The sequence below is a fragment of the Fusarium redolens genome (assembly GCF_020744475.1).
Source record: "Fusarium redolens strain MPI-CAGE-AT-0023 chromosome Unknown BKA55scaffold_8, whole genome shotgun sequence".
Classification (NCBI taxonomy): Eukaryota; Fungi; Ascomycota; class Sordariomycetes; order Hypocreales; family Nectriaceae; genus Fusarium; species Fusarium redolens.
In genome coordinates, this window is record NW_025763671.1 from 1129167 (window position 1) to 1142534 (window position 13368).

At 48.4% G+C, this 13368-nt stretch overlaps 7 protein-coding genes across 7 annotated transcripts; 4 read left to right on the top strand and 3 right to left on the bottom strand.

The window, feature by feature from the left end:
* The first annotated feature begins 206 nt into the window (after nt 1-206).
* Nucleotides 207-769, top strand: BKA55DRAFT_568546 (uncharacterized protein). Its single transcript, XM_046192839.1, has one exon. The coding sequence runs from the start codon at nt 504-506 to the stop codon at nt 699-701; it is 198 nt and encodes a 65-aa protein (XP_046049327.1). The 5' UTR covers nt 207-503; the 3' UTR covers nt 702-769.
* Nucleotides 770-1111: 342 nt separating this feature from the next.
* Nucleotides 1112-2713, bottom strand: BKA55DRAFT_369045 (uncharacterized protein). The gene is made up of 2 exons (XM_046185890.1): nt 1983-2713; nt 1112-1936 (listed from the first exon to the last, which is right to left on the bottom strand). Exons 1-2 carry the CDS (start codon nt 2526-2528, stop codon nt 1121-1123), a joined length of 1362 nt encoding a protein of 453 aa, XP_046049328.1. The 5' UTR covers nt 2529-2713; the 3' UTR covers nt 1112-1120.
* A 1945-nt stretch (nt 2714-4658) lies between these two features.
* On the top strand, nt 4659-6072 carry BKA55DRAFT_690249 (arginine biosynthesis protein ArgJ; the record flags this gene model as incomplete). Its single annotated transcript, XM_046199475.1, has 2 exons — nt 4659-5101; nt 5157-6072. 2 exons carry the CDS (start codon nt 4659-4661, stop codon nt 6070-6072), a joined length of 1359 nt encoding a protein of 452 aa, XP_046049329.1.
* Nucleotides 6073-6378: 306 nt separating this feature from the next.
* Nucleotides 6379-7120, bottom strand: BKA55DRAFT_539580 (Imidazoleglycerol-phosphate dehydratase-domain-containing protein; the record flags this gene model as incomplete). The annotated part of the gene is made up of 2 exons (XM_046190151.1): nt 6379-6791; nt 6850-7120. 2 exons carry the CDS (start codon nt 7118-7120, stop codon nt 6379-6381), a joined length of 684 nt encoding a protein of 227 aa, XP_046049330.1.
* A 294-nt stretch (nt 7121-7414) lies between these two features.
* BKA55DRAFT_615243 (uncharacterized protein) lies at nt 7415-9730 on the top strand. Its single transcript, XM_046196704.1, has 2 exons — nt 7415-7675; nt 7736-9730. Exons 1-2 carry the CDS (start codon nt 7579-7581, stop codon nt 9487-9489), a joined length of 1851 nt encoding a protein of 616 aa, XP_046049331.1. The 5' UTR covers nt 7415-7578; the 3' UTR covers nt 9490-9730.
* Nucleotides 9731-10029: 299 nt separating this feature from the next.
* BKA55DRAFT_690252 (uncharacterized protein) lies at nt 10030-10539 on the top strand (the record flags this gene model as incomplete). The annotated part of the gene is made up of 1 exon (XM_046199476.1): nt 10030-10539. One exon carries the CDS (start codon nt 10030-10032, stop codon nt 10537-10539), a length of 510 nt encoding a protein of 169 aa, XP_046049332.1.
* A 20-nt stretch (nt 10540-10559) lies between these two features.
* BKA55DRAFT_369092 (uncharacterized protein) lies at nt 10560-13216 on the bottom strand. Its single transcript, XM_046185891.1, has 5 exons — nt 12768-13216; nt 12198-12710; nt 11435-12148; nt 10791-11387; nt 10560-10738 (listed from the first exon to the last, which is right to left on the bottom strand). The coding sequence occupies exons 1-5, from the start codon at nt 12876-12878 to the stop codon at nt 10580-10582; spliced, it is 2094 nt and encodes a 697-aa protein (XP_046049333.1). The 5' UTR covers nt 12879-13216; the 3' UTR covers nt 10560-10579.
* Nucleotides 13217-13368: the final 152 nt, after the last annotated feature.

Below are 13368 nucleotides of genomic sequence, written 5' to 3' on the forward strand. Positions count from 1 at the left end.
AATAATGATCAAAAGAAAATCATTGATAATCTATCCTAAGACCTTTGACTATTATTCCTAAATGGCCTGAACTCTATTGAATACCAAACAAGATGTAAGTTGATATGGTACAGGGTAGCTGACTGATGAGAGTTCACGTGATCACAATCGTGACCAATCAATTCGACTCCAATTGCAGTGAGCTTGGCCCGACGGATCTTGAAGATCACGACCTCACCTCTCGGTAACGAACGAAGTCAACGCTCGCCTTCGCACTCCGAGCGAACCTCACCTCCACGAAACCTCTCCACTCTCGAAGTTCGATTACCCGACGGTCAATTGCCCAACATGGTCCACCGCATCGCCTTCTGGAGCCTTTTCGGTACGTCACAGACCTGAGCCAATTCACCCGCCCATGGCATCCGAGCATACGATATGGGCAATTGAAGACGAGACACATGCGACGGACAGAGAGAATTGGATACTAACAGTATAATAAAGGCCTCGGCGCCCGATTCTGGCAAATGGGCATCGAGATGCGCCCATTCTTCAACAAGTCCTCCCTCTGGGTGTACCCCGTATATGCGGCCGGCGGTGCCAGCTTCGGATACTGGTTGCAGGGCGTCGACGACAGACAAACCTCTACTCTACAAGAACGAAAGGCTCTGCTCCTCGAGAAGCGAGCGCGCAAGGCAGAGCGGGATGCTCAGGCGGAGGCTTAGAGGGGAATGAACAGGAATGGAAATTTAAGATATCGGGAAATTAAGACCTCCTCGGCTTGAGAAAAAAAGACTGAAGGGGCAAGATTATTGTACATTTGTGATATTGGGAGGTTGAGCGTCGAAATGGGACGTTTGATTCGAATCAAATACGCTAAAGCTCTGAACGCCGTGATGATATGATGTCCAGAACACCGAGCACCAATTGCTTCACGGAACTTGATATTGATCACCAGATTGAACTCATGCCATGTTACATCACACACACTAAACTAAAAATTTATTGTCATTGCTTCATGGAGCTGCTTCCAATTCAAGCACCAGCCAAGACCGAGTTAACAAGAATGACAACTCAAGACGCCGCGTCATCTATCATCCCTGATAATCTTTCCACGTTCCTTTAACCCCCAATCAAAGTCTGATTACAACTCCTCTAGTTTTCTTAGAATCGCGGGCACAGACGTGGCAGAGGAATTGCCCAGCTCCGTCACAACCACTGAAATATACTTATCGCGTGTAGTGTCAAACAGCAAGCGGAAACCAACATCGGTGGATCGCTCAGGGTCGATCTCGTTGTATGTGAGGGAATCGATGGACACACGCTCTGTGAAATTGACCGTCTCGCAGAGTGCCACAACGCGGACGTTCAGATCAGTAGCTGCCGTGGCGATGTCGCATGAGCCAGCGCGGGCGTACATGGCACCGTTGCTGAAGATGGCTTCGGCTGCGAGAAAAGTTTTAGTTGCCTCGTAGAGGTGTGTTCGTAGAGCACCAAGGTCGGAAGCATATGTGACTTGGATACCAGCGGCGGAGAGCCTTTTCGCGAGATCGATGCCGACGCGCTCATAAGGGTCATCGACAAGGATCACGCGGAAGTCCGTCTTGTTCTTGCGAGCCTGGAGAAGGGTGCGCTCAACGAGGTGGTGATGAGCGTAGGTGAGGACAACATCGCCATCTCCAATCATGTTGGCAGCTGTCTCGACAATCACGTAGTCAGCGAGAGTGATACGCTCACGAATGTAGTTGTCGATGGACTCCTGGAGGAGCTTCTTCACGTCGTTGTCGTGAAGATCCACATCCACTTTACTGATCTGGAGCTTCAGCCACCGGATGGCGTTACCCATTGAGAAGCACATGGGGCGGCATGCTGTGAGGTACTCGATCTGGGGGTTAAGAACGTGAGGTGTGAAATGGCGGGAGAAAGTGAAGCCGGGAGGAGTTGTGTAAGAGTCGATGACCTAAGCTGTTAGCCCGATACTGCGATACAGGTATATAATTTCTCACCTTCTTGAAAGCATACAGAGTCGCCTCGAGTCGTGTGACACTATCACTGATAGCGAATGCGCTCATGTGCTCGCCGAGAACCAAGACAGCAGGATGGACGTCCTTGTCGGCATGGGTCATTTCTATCCGTCTGGCGATAGAGAGGTGGCTAAAACAGTCTGGTATCGAAGGCTTGTCGTCCTTAACTACAGCCGTCGCCGCCGCTGGTCGAATAGGGAGTTTTGCGCCGCCATGTTGCTGGTGCTGATGTTGTCCGTCCTGCTTAGGCTTTGCTTTGCCTCCCTTCCCATCACCGGACGCCTGTTGTCCGCCTTGCGATGGGCCCTGTGAAGTCTGCGAAGCCTTGGCTTGTGCTCTTCTGGCAGCCTTTTCCTCCTTGGCCTTCTTCTTTAATTCAGCGCCGGATAACTTCTTCTCGCCAGCGGGGGCTGCTTGTTGCTGCTCTTTGGGCTTCTGAGGTTGGGTCTGCTCCTTCTTTTCCGTCTTAACATCGTTATTCTCTGTGGTCTGCGGCGCAGGGATCGAGCCCTCGGCTTCTGCGGACATTGGAACTGGTTCGAGCGATCGTTTGTGGTGATATCGAGAATGTGGTTATCCGAGGGCGGGGCACTGAGATCGAGACAAGAGTGTGCGCTGTGATACAACTTCCGTAGAAGATTCGCTATGGGATTCTCGATGCAATACTCGGGTGATGCACTGGGAAATATTCGTTATTTTTGTAAAAAAAAAAAAGGTACAGTAAAGGTACTGTTTGTAGCGAGAGACACTCAAATGGAGGCTTTGAGTCATTCGAAAATAATGATTTGGACCGGCATTTGGATGGAGAAATCCAATCAGTGATCAAATGCCCCGCGCTAGCCAAACCTCGAGAGACGTGGGTGTGGCAGTCCAGCAGAGCCTCTAGATTACTACATAGAATGTCACTCACTATAAGGTGGTTGCAGAATATAAGTCCATTATGTATAGATAATGAAGCTATTCAATTTGGTATCATGCTGTATTTGATAATCCTCATGTCGTTTCGGAACACCATATCCATTTTCGGTCGCACGCACAACAGTGTTCACGTCGTGGCGCATTTTGGCATCACGACTCGTTGGAGGAAAATCTTGAGAATCAAACGGTGCAGCACTACTTAGAATCGCTCAGGTTGTCGTAGAGATCTGGCACGAGGGCACTGTCACTTTCGGCAGACCAGTTTCACAGTTGACATGAGAACCCACCGCATTTTACTTTAAGCACACTATCGTTCACAGCATTTACTCCGAACATCAACTTCCTTCTTCACGGCAGTCCATCAAGGCCTGGTCGCAATGAAAGAAAATAAAGAGTTCCAAAAATTCCCTTGCCAGGCGAACCCAACAAGGAGCGGTCAGTGTATAGTTTTCAACTAGCAAAATTCCTCTCTCAGCTTATCGCTTCACGGAGAAGGAAAACGCCCATGCACTTGGATGGAGAGGAAAGGAGAAAAGAAGACTGAAAGAGAGGGAGGAAGTCGGGGTTTTATAGCTGAGAGAGATCACTCGCGCACGGGCCACTTTGGTAGATTACCTAAGGCATCAAGGCCAATCTGAGCGTGAATCACAGAAGGTGGAGCTCTAATTTCCAGGCACCAGCGAAGGTTCCACTGTCGGCAGGCAGGTACAGAGGCAGCAGCAGCTTATTTTCCAGCCTAGCGGGCAGGCACACGACACCAATCGACCGGCTGTGACTTCAGTAAGGTATTGGATGAAATAAGAAAAAGGTTTGAGCACTGTTTGACCTCACTGCTCTTTCTTGCTGTCTTTCTGCACCTTCAAGATGAGCTCCGAATCTTGAGTCGATCATCAACGATAACCCCCCAGAAGCGCATTTCGCGAAGCATATCCGATACGAACTTCCGCATACCTGATGTTATTCGCCAAGCCTTGGTCGTAGTTGTTCAGTTGCGTAAACCTTTTGGAATGAGATTGGCAGTCATCGCTTTGAATTTGTTCATGTGAACATGCAGTTTCGTTTCGTTGCCCATGTAGAGTTCCAGGTTGACTCACTTACTCGCCAACGAACATGAGCTCTCTCTGCCTAAGGTACCTAGAGTCGTCTAGACTTTCCTAAACTTATCATTTGCCCGTGGCGACACTTATGAATCTTAAACGATGTAAGTTTAGTAGTCTCCAAGAGGACCTACGATGAAGGTAGATGTTTCGATTGTACACAAAGCTTCATAGTAGATGTCCTGTGAGAACAACGAACTCATACTTGCCATTGGATGTTAATTCTAAGAACCTTTCACTTAATACAAGTTCTATTGCTTCGTCCGATCCACGATACGAGAAGATTCCTTATTGACTTTTTTATACACTCTGTTGGTGGCTGATTGCCTGGCATACTGATATAACTCATCAGTAGGCTCGCGTCAGTCAGGACTGTCTCTTCAGGAGCCAAGGATAATGAGATTTTACATGACCTGACTTCTTGCAATATCCTACTTCGTCATTAATTTGATATATGAAAACTTAAGAAGGAAGGAATTAATTAATTGAAGAAATGCTCATCAATGAGTCAATCGAGTCTTTTGGTCACTCCCAGCCACTGATCGCTGCGATACCGCACTAGGTAGCTTACAGTTCTATGTCAAACGCCCAGCGAAAATTCCCATCAACTACAGCATCAACAATACAATCCTCAGTCGCAAAGATGATGAAGAAATTCGCTCGCGCCTACTCTTCGGCGTCAGCCACTCTTGGCTCAAACCCTGTCCCTCCCTCGAAGATTCAATACATTCCCACTTCAGGAAAATACCCCAAAGGCTTTATCGCTTCAGGCGTTTTGGCTGGTGTCAAACCTGGCAATACCAGCAAGCCCGACATCGCCCTTGTTACTTCTGACCGTCCCTGCGCCGCTGCTGGTGTCTTTACAAAGAACAAGTTTCAGGCTGCTCCCGTGACTTATAGCAGGAAACTTTTGCAGCAGAAGAAGAACGCGGGTCTTCGAAGTGTGGTTGTCAATTCGGGTAATGCAAATGCTGTCACCGGCACCGGAGGTCTTGAAGATGCTACCAGTATGGCCCGCACGACAGATCAGAGGGTTGGTGATGAGGACTCTACTATTGTTATGAGTACTGGGGTCATTGGTCAGAGGTTTGTTTCTTCAATTGGCTGAATTCGATGCTTCAGTGGCTCACAACTAATCCAGGCTGCCTATTCAGAAGATTCTCGACAAGATCCCTACAGCTGTTAGCAAGGCTGGTGGTTCTCATGAGAGCTGGCTTGAATGTGCAAAGGCTATCTGTACCACAGATACTTTCCCTAAGCTCATGTCTCGATCCTTTGAGCTTCCTTCTTCTCCTGGTGTTGAGTATCGCATTGCTGGTATGACAAAGGGTGCAGGCATGATTGCCCCCAATATGGCGACTCTTCTCACCATCCTGGCCACTGATGCTCCTATCTCTCCCGCTGTCATGCCCAATGTTCTTCGACATGCCGTGGACCGTTCATTCAACTCCATCACCATTGACGGTGACACTTCTACCAACGATACTGTTGCTCTTCTTGCTAACGGTGCCGCTGGCGGAAAGGAGGTTACTTCTGAGCAGTCTCTCGACTACCAAGCCTTCCAAGAGCTCCTTACTGAGTTCTCTGTTGACTTGGCCAAGTATGTCGTCCGAGACGGTGAGGGTGCCACAAAATTTGTTACCATCCGCGTCGTCGACAGTGCCTCTGAGGAGGCAGCCCGTGAGATTGGTCGATCCATCGCCAAATCTCCCCTCGTTAAGACTGCCCTCTACGGAAAAGATGCCAACTGGGGCCGTGTCCTTTGCGCCACCGGTTATGCTCTCATTTCTCCCCCTGGTCAACCCGTGAATGACGTCCCTGAGATTACTCCCGAACGCACCAATGTCTCCTTCGTCCCTACCGATGGCTCAGCTGAGCTGAAGCTCCTCGTGGATGGCGAGCCCGAGCAGGTCGACGAGAAGCGAGCGTCGGAGATCTTGGCCATGGAAGATCTTGAGATCGTTGTCAGGTTAGGCACAGGCGACAAGTCTGCTGTGCACTATACCTGTGACTTCAGCCATGATTATGTCACTATCAATGGCGACTATCGAACTTGAGGGTTACCAAGAACGAGTGTATGATCTTATCAAAAATATAGCCTGGATTATATGTCTGCATGAGCCGACCTGTTAAACTTGATCTAATTTGCAAATATCTTGTCTGAAGGCGTAGCGGATGCGGTATGCAGAGTCTTGAGCAGGCATGTTAGGCAACGCATTGTAAAACTCTTCAAAAGCCTGCTATATGACATACATTATATATTCACTTATATCTCAAAGTCTGATTCCTGCATCCCTATCAATGGCAGGTCTAGTTCTAACCAAAACCAAGCATTTATCCGGAACTCCTAAGCGACCATTCCCTTACGCACTCAGAGTACCCTTGGTGCTAGGCACCTCACCCTCCTTACCGGGTATCCTGGTGGTAGCAGCCTTGATAGCAACAGCAAGAGCCTTGAAAGCACTCTCAGCTCGATGGTGGTCGTTGTCACCATGAAGGCAGTGAACATGGAGCGTAACACGAGCACCCTGGGCAAAGCTCTGGAGACAGTGAGGAACCATCTCGGTGCTGAGCTGACCAAGCCACTCTCGCTTTAGGCCGAGGTCGACAACACTGTAGGGACGGTTGGAGAGATCGATGACAGCGCGGGAGAGGGCCTCGTCGAGGGGAGCGTAGGCGTAGCCAAAACGGGCGAGACCAACGGGAGTACCGAGAGCCTGGGCGAAGGCATAACCAAGGGCGATGCAGACATCTTCGGCGGTGTGGTGGTCATCAACTAGAGGTTTCAAGTCAGTCATTTAACATCCCTCGGTGGCGGATGAAGGGCAACAAACTGTGAAGATCACCCTTGCAGTTCAGAGCAAGACTCCATCCAGCATGCTTAGCTAAAGCATGAAGCATATGGTCAAGGAAACCAATTCCCGTGTTGACAGCAATCTTCTGCGACTTGCTAGCCTGAGAAGCATGGCTATCTCCATCGTTGAGAAGACGGGAGTCGGTGTCCGGAGGGAAATCGCCGCCGTCAAGGTTAAGAGCAAGCTGAATCTTGGTCTCGTTCGTATCACGGGCGAGAGCAGCCCATCGAGTAGGTTGAGAAGAAGCCATTTCTGCGAGTCAATTGGTAGAGTTGTACAATTGAATGTTTCTCAGGTAGTTGTGAACTTTTAAAACTTGACTGTATGACGGGCTCCTGTATCGGCGAGTGCCAAATTGATGGCTTCTGATACGCTACAAATTCAACCCCGCCAACTTTTTTATTGCCTCCAACAGAGGCAGTGGTCGCTATTAGCTACCCCGCCGTGGCTGGAGACACACCCGCTGTGGCTTCTTACTACGCAGAGTGCCCTTAACGCGCTAGGCTCTAGTGGAGGCGCGAACAACGGCCGGGCTTGCGGTGAGATTAGATTCATTGTTGACTTTTGGTGGGATGTTGATTGACGTTATTCCAAAACAAACCACCTCCATTGTCAAGGCCAAGCCCGTATCGCAACACGCCAAACCACACATAAAGCGAATACGTGACGATTGGGCTCAGTACTCAATGTACTTCGAATAAAATAGGAATGGAAAATTTCTTGAGGGAATGGAGGCAAGATGCCCTCAACAAGGCGCAATACGAATCGGCTATCTTTATCGGTGACAAGCTGCTTGCGTTGACCAGTTCGTGATATACTGTGATACAAACAACCTCTCCAATTGTCTAACAATATAACTCGATAGATGACGATCAAGATGCCTTCTGGCTCGCCCAAGTCCACTTCGCGACAGGAAACTACACACGCGCCCAAGCATTTCTCTCCGGCCAAGACCTCATCGCTCGAAACCCATCATGTCGCTATCTCGCCGGCCACTGCCTTATAAAACAGTCTCGCTTCGACGAAGCCCTTTCGATTCTCGGCGATCGTAACCCAACGCATCTCATTGCCAATGGCGCGAGTAACAAGCGCAAGACTCAGCCACGCCATGGACGACGTCGCGATCCAGCTGCTGAGGAGGAGGCTGCGAATAGGAGATATGAAGCAGCTATGTGCTTCCTGCGTGGTATCTGCTACGCTAAACAGAATGCTTTTGATCGCGCAAAGGAGTGTTACAAAGATGCTGTGCGAATCGATGTCCAGTGCTTTGAGGCGTTCCAGCAGCTTATGAACAATTCGCTATTGTCGCCTGACGAAGAGTGGCAGCTCCTCGAGAGTTTGGACTTTGACTCCATTCATGTCTCTGGAGATGTGTCGTCTTCACAGCAGGCTGCCGACTTTACAAAGATGCTCTACACGACACGACTGTCCAAATACCGTAATCCTGCAGCTTTTGAGACAGCATACGACTCTCTTTCGACACATTACCACCTTGCATCAAATCCGGACCTACAGCTTGCTCGTGCGGATCTTCTCTATACGCAGTGTCGGTACCGGGATGCTCTGAATATCACAAATGGGATCCTACAGGAGGACAAGTACAACTTCAGAGTGTACCCGGTCCATCTGGCCTGTTTGTTTGAGCTGAAGGAGAAGAATCTACTTTTCTTGATTGCCCATGACCTAGCCGATAGTCACCCCGAAGAGCCATGCTCATGGCTCGCAGTTGGTATTTACTACTTTTCGATCGGCAAAATCCCCGAGGCGCGACGATATTTCAGCAAAGCGAGTATGATGGACGCGCATTTTGGACCGGCATGGATTGGATTTGCACACACTTTTGCGGCAGAGGGCGAACACGACCAGGCAATTTCGGCGTATTCAACAGCAGCGAGATTGTTCATGGGGACACATTTACCTCAGGTGTTTTTGGGCATGCAAAATCATGCTCTCAACAATATGACACTTGCGGAGGAGTTTTTGAAAACAGCCTATGGACTTTGCAAAACAGATCCCTTACTCTTGAACGAAATGGGTATCGTTAAATATCACCAAGACAAACCCAAGGAGGCAGCACAGTACTTTACAGCAGCGCTTAAGATCGCTGATGATATGGATAGCGACCCTTCAGCTTGGTTGGCTGCGAGGACAAATCTTGGTCACGCTTTCAGACGGTTGAGACACTTTAACCGAGCCCTCGCCGAGTTTGATGAGGTGCTAAGACAGGGAGGCAAGGATGCGGCCATTTTCAGCGCGAAAGGGCTTATACTCATGGAACAAAGCAAGCCTGAGGAAGCAGTGACCGTTCTTCACGAAGCGCTGGCGATTAACCCACAGGACAGTATCGCAACAGAGTTGTTGAACAAAGCGCTGGAAGAGACGGCATTGATTGATGGTGCGGCAGAGTCTGAAGCTGAGGATCTCTTGGACTTTGAGCGTACGTTGGGACAACGGAAGCATGAAGCAGCTGTCAAAGTGAACGGGGGTCGAAAAACAGCGGGGAGAACAGAGAAGGGTAAAGGAAGATTGAGACGAACAAGGCGAATGACGGTTTTGGAGGATGAGGACGGTTCGCCCGAGAAGGAGGATAGCATGATGGAGATGAGCGGTGATGAATAAGGATACCAGAGAGCAGACTCAGAAGACATAGCAAGCATAGCATTGGGATGGGGAGATTTTCATATGATTGGGATAGGTCTAGGCGTTGGTGGTATGATACGCATTAGGGAATACGACATGGTTTGACTTGGTGTATATGCATACTCTGTCTCCTTTGTATGAGAAGCGATAATGTATGATGTTTTGTATATGATATCACTAATCAATTAGTATTAAATCGTTATCTCGCACTCGGATCTCGCATAATATCCGTAAAATAAGCTCTGGTGGAGTAACCGGCACGTTAATCCATCCGGGCCGTCGCATCGGGGAACCAATAATGGTGTGCTTATTCAATCAAATCCCTGAAGCAATCGTGGTCAATGGAATACGGAGCTGAAAGAAGAGCGAGTGTTTTTGGTGTCTGAAAGTAGAAGTGGCTTGATGATATGACGCGGCGTGTAATGTATATAAGAACACAATATGTCAGCTTATACAATATCCAATGTCCTTGCTCTTAACTTGGTATTATAAACAAATACAACAAATACAACAAATAAAATGTCACGATTCTTTCCTCATCCTCCCTATGCAGAGGATCAGCCTCTTGCACGCACAATCCTCACAACTCACGTTATCGTCCGAGCGATAACACTAAGCTCAATCATCGCAACGGGCATCACAACAACACGCCACTTCGTCCCCTTTCTTCGCCCAAAGACTCCAGCTTTAACATTCTTCCCACGTCTCATCCGCTCTGCATCAACAGGAGCAGTAGCAGCGGTTGGCGTAGGAGCTCTCATGACAATCAGCCGTATGCGTGGAAGAGAAGAAGTCGAGTGGCAGGATCGAAGTTGGAGATTACTCGAGAATCAGGGTCAGCTTGAGACTGATGATTGGACTGCTATAGGCGCTGGAGCTGGGGCTTTGATAGGGGCCAATGTTCTCAAGGGTTGGAGAGGCGCAGTTGGAGGAGTGGGTTTGGGAACTATGGGGGGAGCGTTGGCATGGATGGCTTGGAGATTTGGTGTGAATGGGGGCAAGTTTCCCAAGAAGGAGAAGGATTTGTAAATTGTATTGTCTTTGTATACCCTGTATTTCTCTAGTATCTCTACAACTTTGCTTTAACCTGCTCAACCTCTTCAATCTTCTGGAACTGATAAAAAAAGTCCAAACTCTGAGGATTCAACAATGTCCCACTTGGCTTGATATTACTGCCCGAGATGATCTGCTTGACTGGAAGCTCGACCTTTTTACCATTCACAGTTGTCTAAACATCATTAGTTTACTGGATATCATCAGTTGTGAGAGTAAACACTTACCGGAATGTCGGGCACCTCAAAGATATACTTGGGCACATGCCGCTTCGTCAACTCCTTGGCGATCCTCTCTCGGATCTTGCCAGCGAGTTCAGCGTTGAACTTGACTCCTGGTTTCATCAACAGGAATAGAACAACGCTCTCATCATGGTCTTGGGGACGACGTTGGCCTACGCAGAGACTCTCTGCAACCTCCTTTGCAAAGCTTCCCTCAAGCACAGCGTAGATGTCTGCACTACCAAATCGAATACCGCTTGGATTCAAAACTCCATCTGAACGGCCGAGAATGTGAATATGACCTGTTTGTGGGTGAACTGCTGCAAAGTCGCCTTGTGACCACACATTAGGGAATCGATCGAAGTATGCTGAAGTGTATTTCTTTCCTGGGGCGGGGTTTGTATCGTTCCAGAGATAGAGAGGCACGTTAGGGAATGCCGCAGTTCCTACTAAATCTCCTGGTTCACCATCAGGGACTGGTGAGATCGGCTTGTTAAGGTCCGGAGAAGATGGATAAATTGCCATGGGTGTTCCAATAACTCGTCCTGGGCATCCGCCGGCGTAGATGGGAGATAGAGGATTCTCCATGACAAAGCAGGCGGCCTTGGTAAAGTCAGTAATGTTAGGAAGAGATCGAAAAGTAGACTCACAATATCGGTACCGCCTGAAAAGTTGGCCAACTTGATATTCGTTGGAAACGCCCCATCATAGAACCAGTCAAAGACCTGCTCCTTCAATACCATTCCCGTACTCTGGACAGCTGTAAGACTACTCAAATCTGCCTCTTTCTGAGGGACTATCCCCTCTTTCATAAGTTCACCTAACCATCTGGGACTAATACCCAGATTCGTAACACGTTGCTCCTCCACAATCCTCAACAACACAGAACGATCTGGTACAAAAGGCGAACCATCGTAAAACACAGTTCGTCCACCAAAAGCAAGTCTAGTAACACTCGCAAGATACATGATCCAGCCCGTAGTAGTATACTGAAGCGCAACATCCCTGGGAGTAATTTCACGATGGAGAATAGCCTCTTTAGCCACTGAAACGAGAATTGGACCAACGCCATGGACGATGGCCTTTGGTGTTCCTGTTGTTCCGGAGGAATAGTAGACTACCATTGGATCTTGAAACCCGACTCTTTCGATGGGCGGTGGACTTGAAGATGCGGATGAGAGAAAAGACTCGAGACGTTGTGTCTTGGGGATTTGAGATGTATCGTGAGGAGAGTCGAAGCGTTGAACGATGATTGCACCTTGGAAGGAAGGACATTCTTTCATTCCTTCGACGACACCCTTGATCTTATCGCGGAGATCCATGACTTTGCCATTATAGAGAGCTCCATCGTCGAAGAAGACAAACTATTCAGGTCAGTATCGTTATAAGTTTGGTGGTATAAAGGGCACTCACTTTGGGGTCAATCTGAACAGTCCTCTGCAACAACCCTCCAACGCCCATATCAGTCGAGCTACTACTAAATAGCCCCCCAAGCCAAGTCGTAGCAAGAAACACTACAAGTGTCTCAACAGCATGGGCACCAACCATAACAACTCTATCTCCCTTCTTAACACCTCTCTGCTTCAACGCACTCGCCAACTTTCCCACTCTTCTCCTCAACTCTCCCCAAGTAACATTATTCACAGAGGAATCACCCTCTCTGACTTCTGTGATGGCGATAGTATCATCTTCTTTGTGAAGTGTTGAGCGCTCGCCTGGTGCTCCGCCCATAACACCTGTCCAGAGGAGATTCTCGGCGTAGTTGATGCGAATACCAGGGAACCAGGCGGGGAGTCTTGTGATTGGGATTGATTCGTCTACGACGTATGAATAAGAACCTTCGTGGATCCAGTTTTGAGAGGCCCAGAGTTGAGCGTAGAAGTCGCTGCGCTTAAAGACGGACCATTCATATAAGTCATTGAATGTCTAAGACGAGTTAGTTATTTGTACCATGGTTCTTTCACGTTCGAATCCATATCATGCCTTGAGATTAAGTCCATGTAATTTGTTTGCCTCTTGCATAAATGCCCACATTGCCGTGCTCTTGGGATTGGGATGTTCCCAGACCTTTCGAGGTGTCTTTGTTAGATCCATTTTAATGCGTATTTCAGTCTCATAAACTTTTCATTTCAGAATCAGCTCAAATTATAGATGAAGATCGAGGATTGAACTACAGTGACCACAAGAGACTGCATTAAATACTCCAAGATAAATAAATGTCCGAGGTAACTTGACCGACGCGGCAACGCCTCTGCCGTGCTCTATCGTGCGGGGTTCCGTTTCCGACATATTCATCCTTTCAGCTATGACCTAGACTGAGATAGGTTGTGACACTTTGTCGATCTCGTCTATACCTGCTCCGAGCCGAGGCTTGTGGGGAACCCTGTAACTTTGTTGCCATCTTTGCTTGGCTGGTGTTGAGATTCAAGATCAACAAGATATCACCACCACTGCACACTAGAGTTGATAAACACTCATTACATTACATAGAGTACTTCTCACCATAATGCCAGTGAACAGTTATAATTAAGTAGAGTAGAAATTACAAACGCTCAGCTGCTAAAATTTGATAGCAAGACAAAAT